Here is a 6,813-nt window from a genome sequence, read left to right as displayed (position 1 = left end):
GGCGCCACCCGATACCAACAATTTAAATCAATTTTTCTTTAATGAAATGAAGCTAAACTTACACACAGATGCACATTACATACAGAGAATTTACAGATGTAAGTAAACAATATTATAATGCCTTGCAGAATTTGAAACATGAAAAAATTAACAGAAAATAAGTTTACTTTCATGGTAACCAACATACATACATTGTATATGTGGTCTATATATTTCAAGAGGATGGACATGTACCCCGTGTGTGTGTGTGTGAGAGAGATCTGTGTATAAGTACCCATGTATGTGTGTAACATATGTGTATAGTCTCTTTTCCTATTATGTGGGTCATTAAAAAAAATCCTGAGTTATCTCAAAGAAGGAAATGAACTTTGTACTCAGTTATAGTTACTTTGGACTTTAGTTTAGCTAATCATAATTTGACCAGTAATTTTTCCTCATACCATGCAGGACAGTACTTAGAACTTAAAAGTTTAGTGCATCCAAAATGCTGCTCTTCTTAAGCCACTTTGAAGTAATGCTAGTGAGTCTACGATCCAGATCTACATGTTAATCTCTAGTTTTGCCTTCAAACAGAATTCAGTTACAAAGAACTTGGAAAGATTTTGAATGTATTCAGGAGAGGAAAACTCTTTTAATTTTCTGAGGAGTAAAAACTCCCCAAGAAACTTCATATAGCTTCTTAGATTTTGCTTAGCATACGTGATAAAACATTGATTGTTGCAGTTTGGTGACCCATGAAATTTGGGGGTTAGTTTTCTCTTCAGACCAGAGCATATAATTATGCAAATAAAGAGCTGTCACTGATCTAGTGAAATACTCACAAACACATGCACTCTGAAATTGGACAGAAAAGTGAAAATGGTTGGTGATGTGAGGGTGCCATGGTCTGTTTTCTTGCCAAGTTTCTATCCAAATTCATTATTCAAATTGTAAACTTTAGAAAGAGACATATCATTCTTAGGGTGTTGGCTGTCTTTTCATTTCAGTTTCTTTGTATTGGTACTGCAGGCTGGCCACAAAGTACATACAGCTCAACATTATGTTACCTAGGACAGTTCTCCATATTACCTGATGAAGAAAGACACAGAACTTCTCTCCATTTCCTTCTAGAAACAAGTCTTATGTCTGCTTCAAACATAACTCAACTACAACAATGCAAAGAATATAGTGAAAGGTTTTTTATAAGTCTCAAGGCAAAGAGCTGGGAAAGATACTTAGAAGGCCACATGGATTAAGTTAGATTTCCATTTTCAAGCTTTTTACATTCAAGGAAAAGTACTGGTCACTGTGTGATGTCCACTTAAGTCAAACTTTCAGGATGACTTTCTCCTATCTAGCAATTAAAGCCAACTAACTATATAATATCTGGAGACTTCAACCTCTGTGGTTCATTTACAGTTATTACTCCTCTAAAACCTTTGTAATAAGAATTAAAGAGTTCTTTAATCAAATGATGCTCTTTGGCTTCGAAGTCTCTCAATTCTCAAGTTGCCATCGCACAGGCTGTTGCATAATTTTAGATGTCATGGAGAGTCCCACTGATGAAATCTGAGAAGGCTCATGTCAGACCACTGACTGCTAAAGACATCACTACATGAAAGATCAGTGGTGTGAAACTTTAAAAACATCGATCCAAATGAATCAATTACATCAACATTCATCCCGCCTAAGTATGTGGCTTAAAACTATCATTGTTGCTTTTTTTTTTTTTTAAACCTTACATAGATTTTGAGATAAATGCTGGAATGCTTTGATGGCTACTTCTATTCTGGAACCTCCGTTAATCGACTTTGTGCTATTTCCCTGCTTTCAACATCTTCCATTTGGTATACATTCTTTACTTTTAGTACAGTGCATGACAGTTGCAATGCTTTAAATCTAAAACCTCCTAACAAAGCTGACGCTTTAGGTAGGGTAGCTTTAAGCTCTGTGAAGTGTTGATTAAAAACACTTTCCCAGACTCAAACTGATCTTTTCGGAGATTAATAGAATATTAGATAAAAGGAAGACGAACAATTCAAGAGACTCCCACTCAGTCATTCTATACAAGGAAGGAAGGAAAGTATTCAATTTTTGAAAGGGAGTACCTCCTGGTGTCTTTTTATTTTATATTATTACAGCCACTAATAAGTAATCATAAAATAACCACCACCTTTATCCCCCTTTTTGCCACCCATATTTCAAAGATGAGAATGTCTCACATTTATCTAAAGACATGTTTTTCCACAGAGGCAATGGGAAAGGTTTTGAGAAAGTTTTATAGTTTTTGTAATAGTAGTCTTTCTAAATTTAGATTACAGACACCAACAGAACTTGCCAGTTTACAGTAAAAACTATGATTATAACAAGAGATACACATGTGTTTAAATTGGCACTGTAGATAATCAATAGAAACTTAAAAAATATTCTAACCTATTAGCACTGAGAATATAGTTCTCAAAGGAGCTATAGGCTATTCCTTTAAGAAACAAGGTTATTCCTTTAGGAAAGGAGTGGCTGTAAAATAATTGTAAACAAGTTATTTCCAGATTGGACATACAGCACATCATATATGCAGGAATTTGGGAGTAATTTAATCTTACCAGACTCCCTTTGGACGACACATTTATTTACAGCATGTTAAAGTTTATTTTGTAAAGCAATAGTTTTGACAGCTTGTTCACATTTCTTAGCTAAGCAGATATTTTATATATTAAAAACACACATCTTAAAAACTGTTACCTTTATGAAAGGTGCGAGCTAGAAGATGACTCAATGAAGTTAGGATATTGCTTTATAGCAATAAAAGTAATAATAAAAAGCCATAAGGTTTAAAATATTGATGAATATTTTATCATTCTTTTATGTTTCTGCTTTTAAACTCTATAGAGTTGATGAATAAAAGAACTTCTGAGCAAGAATAATACAAGGCTGCTTGTTGGGAACATTATTTTTATTTTAAAATCTAACATAACTATGTATATAGGAAATGCATGTTTTTTATTTACATAAACAATAATGCAATCCAGGTCAAAGCACAAACCTGAAACTTGAGAGAAGAACAATTATAACAAGTAGACGAGTCTTCTTTTCAGATATCCAAGACAACTTTTGAGGACTGCATGGTTAGGTGCCTATAGAAGCTCCAAAGCAATTATCTGGCTTTTATGTTTCAACAGGAGGATTTTGAATCTTAGATTTATTAGCAACTCCTGTCACATTCCATTTGCTCTAAGAAGTATTCTAACTTTAAAACTCTGTTCTCCTAAAAACCCAAGAAACCAAAATGGGAAAGGAGAAGAGAGCAAAAATACTATTAACACTGGCCACCCTCAAGCAGGCTGGCTACTACCAATTGCTTGTTGTTACTCCAGGAAAATTAAGGTGAACAATATTATTACATTTATACCAACAGACTTGTAATTAACAGGTTAAAAAATTCTACATTAACAAAGTTATCAGTTGGTGGTCTGGAATGGTTTGCCTAGCTCTCCCTGGGTTGCCACAGCTCAGATTCACAAGCAGAAATTACATTTACACAACTTAAGTTTGTAAATAGCTCTCCACAGATAGTTAAACAAGGCCTAACTAACAATCCTGTAGTTTTAAAGTATTAAAGGCAATTAAGCAGTGATATACCCTAGTTACAAATAAAGGTTTTTAAAAAGCAAGGTGAGAAAACTACAGAAAAGTAATAGGAGTGATTTGGTTTATAAACTGAGCATATTTATTTTGCTCTAATTCAGCTGTAGAAGCTTCAAAAATTCAGCATTGCACAAAGTGTTGGTTTAAAAAAAAAGTTATAAAATTAGTTTCCTGTGAACATTTTCATTTGCTGAAAACACCACACAATTTATAACACTTTGAAAAATATATTCAACCCACATCAATTCTCAAGTCCCTCACTGGATGATACCACTATTTTATACAATTCACCATTACTTTTAAAATAGGAAAGACTAAGGTGCTTGACATTGATGGGACTTACACATTTTTACACCACCCAACAGTTGTATAAAATGCCATTTTGATTTTTCTATGTTGTTTCTGTTTAAATAACACAAACAGATACACAGACATGTGATCAATGAAAAAACATCACTTTAAGTTGTCATCATTAAAATTATAGAACTAAAGAATGTACTTGTATGCCAAACACAGCAATGAGATATTATCAGTTTTAAAACTTGCTAACATCAGTTCATTATATAAAAACATTTATCCATGAGGTGGCTGATTTTAAGTTCTTTTTCTGAGGCATTATTAGTTCTAAGTCATTTTGGGTACATTTTATCATGTCCTCAAATAAGGCAGGCATGTTAACTGTTGCATACACTTTAAAAAAGGATGAAAAATACTAAATTCAGGTTTTCCTCTATTAGAAATAATCTTTACTTGGTAATTAAATTCTTCAAGTAATTAAAAATTGATGTTAAAATTTAATATTTTAACCTAAAAGTCAGCAAAACCTTTAACTTCTTTTCTCTCTTGTATTTCAGTGTTCACCAGATCGTACTTGGATTCGTATTTAATTGTTGAAACGTAGGGAAAAATCCTACAGAGGAAGCAGAGTATGAAAAATGATACCATTAGACTGAGAGGAGAAAAATGTTTCACTCTAAGTCTCTTTTTATTACAGCAGAAAACTAAAACAATCATTTTAGCTCAACTAAAGTGTTTCAGAAGAAAAAGGCTTCAGAGTACGTAGGTTTATTTTCCCGATGAAATAAAAAACTATCCCTAAAAGGGGCTAGCTCCAGGAAAGCTCTGACTTGATCATTCCAGCAAGAATTAACAACAAACTTTCTCCACATTAAGATTTAAAAAGCAAAACTTAAAGTGTGTTATCTAAATTACAATGCCACTCAATGCACATCACATATTTAAAGAAGAAAGTCAATTCCAATAAAAATGGGACCTTTCACACCTACACTTAAATGATCTGCTCATCATCATGTGTTTTGTACAGTCTCTTATGAAATGAGAGACTCGTGTAAATCTCACTAACAACTGCAAAGGACTTTCAGCACTAACGTGGATTTTGTATCTATAGATTTGTTTTCCAAGTTGTTCTTTTGGTCTCGAAACAGAAAACGGATCTTTAAGGAGAGAGCAACCTGCACTCCCCAAACTCCGTAGTACACAGTGGTGTTCATGAACTGAATTAAATTTGACTTTTCCGTGAGTGTAGGAGAGGAATTTCCTTAGAAACGAGAGAGACCTAAGACGCCCTCAAGAAAAAACCTAGTAAAAAAGGAAGTCTTAAGTCTAGAGCGAGTTTGCTTCTGTTCGGGGGAGGGGGTGAACATGATTGGGGGGCGGCGCCGCGCCGCGGCGGGCGGCAGGACCGCGCGGACACCGCGCGCCCCTCCGCGCCGGCGCGGGCTCCGTCCGGGCAATTAGAGCCGCGCGGGCCGCGCCGGGCAAGGCGCTGTCAGCCTTAATCTGCGCGCTGACGGGCAGCCGGGCCGAGCGCAGCCCGCAGGAAGCGCGACCAGTGAACCCATATTGCTTTGACAGTTGCACTCATCTAGAAATAATGCAAAACGCTATTCAGATGTATATATCCCGACCCTGTGCTCTAGGAAGAAAACAATCTAATGAGGGCTGGGAGTCTGCTCGCCGAGCGGCGGGGAGGCCGGAAGCCGGCAGGGCGCGGCCCCGGCGCCCCCGCCCGCCCTCCTTACAGCTCTTCGTGCTTTATGCGGTGGGAGCGTCGTGTCAGAGTCGGCTTCAGGGAACTGGTCTTGGCCTCTGAGGCTTCGGTAAAGAATTTGAAAATAGACGGGAAGCTCTTCCAGGAAGTTAGCTCGTGACGGTCGGTGCCTGCAAAGAGACCCACAGATTCGGTTACCAGGTGGCTTCGCTCCGGGCCCCGCGCAGGTGCGGGCGGCGACGGCCGAGCCGCGGCTCAGGGCCGTCCGCGTCCCCGCCCCTGCCGGGCTCGCAGCGCTGGGAGGCCGGGCGGCCTGCTCGCGGCCTCCCCAAGGCCCGCCTCCGCCCGAGAGTTCTCTTTGCCCCCAGTCTTCGGGGAGCGCGGACTCCGTCACGCCCCGGGGAGGCCGCCGGCCTGAGGCCCGGTCATGCTCCCAGCGCTGGGATGCGGCCGGGTCCAGTCCTACGGGTCGCCGGAGAAGCGGCCGGGGGCCCAGGGCCTCAGCCCTTCCGGGCCAATGGGGCGCGCGGCGGCCGGGGCCACGCCCTCTCTCGCCGGGAGACCACCCACTCCCGGGCCCGACGCGCGCGGGGATTGGTCTCCATGTGCGCGGGACCCGCGTCCCCCATCCGCCGCGCGCGATTTCCCTGCCTGCCTCCCGGTAAGCCGTGCTTTAGAGGTGATTACCTTAGCGAGGTCACCGGGACCAAATCATCTGGGATGCTTAACGAACGAAGGACCAGATTCAAAAGAGATTATGCCTGGAAGCCTCCTAACAGGCGACATTTTTACAGGTTTTAGGGGGAATTTAGAAAAGCTAAAAAAATGTTTCAAAGCAGTGATTAGTGAAAGAGCTTCTAGGCCTCCCATTTTGTCAGGAGTTCAACTTGGAAAATACAAGTTAATTGTCAAATTTATGGGGTTATTTTACTATATAGCTTCTTTCTGTGACTTCGATTTAATACAGTGTTTTTTCAAACAAATCTACCTGTAGTTTAACAAAAGCAGCAAGTAATACTCATGTAGACATAAGAATAGATGAGGTTCATCTATTTTTCACTCCTTGTGATGGCCTAGAGCATTTTACCAGCGGCTTCATAACTGAACAATTTTTGTATATGAAACCAGCACATTGTACTAATGTATACAGCTATGATTTAACAATAAAAAAATTTATT

At 39.3% G+C, this 6,813-nt stretch overlaps 1 protein-coding gene across 12 annotated transcripts in view; it reads right to left on the bottom strand.

The window, feature by feature from the left end:
• Positions 1-6,813, bottom strand: part of FAM172A (family with sequence similarity 172 member A) — a 571,031-nt gene that overhangs the window by 8,878 nt on the left and 555,340 nt on the right. For 4 of the 12 annotated variants that reach the window (XM_053586669.1, XM_053586599.1, XM_053586646.1 and 1 more), the window contains one exon: positions 2,915-5,805. The exons of the other annotated variants lie outside the window; for them this stretch is intronic. In XM_053586669.1, the coding sequence (XP_053442644.1) occupies positions 5,663-5,805 (143 nt within the window). In that variant the 3' untranslated portion in view covers positions 2,915-5,662. Of the gene's footprint in view, positions 1-2,914; positions 5,806-6,813 lie in introns of those variants that run through there. 12 annotated transcript variants of the gene reach the window in all.

This window comes from Nycticebus coucang, chromosome 1 (genome assembly GCF_027406575.1).
Source record: "Nycticebus coucang isolate mNycCou1 chromosome 1, mNycCou1.pri, whole genome shotgun sequence".
NCBI lineage: Eukaryota > Metazoa > Chordata > Mammalia > Primates > Lorisidae > Nycticebus > Nycticebus coucang.
This window is presented reverse-complemented; position numbering and strand designations above follow the sequence as displayed.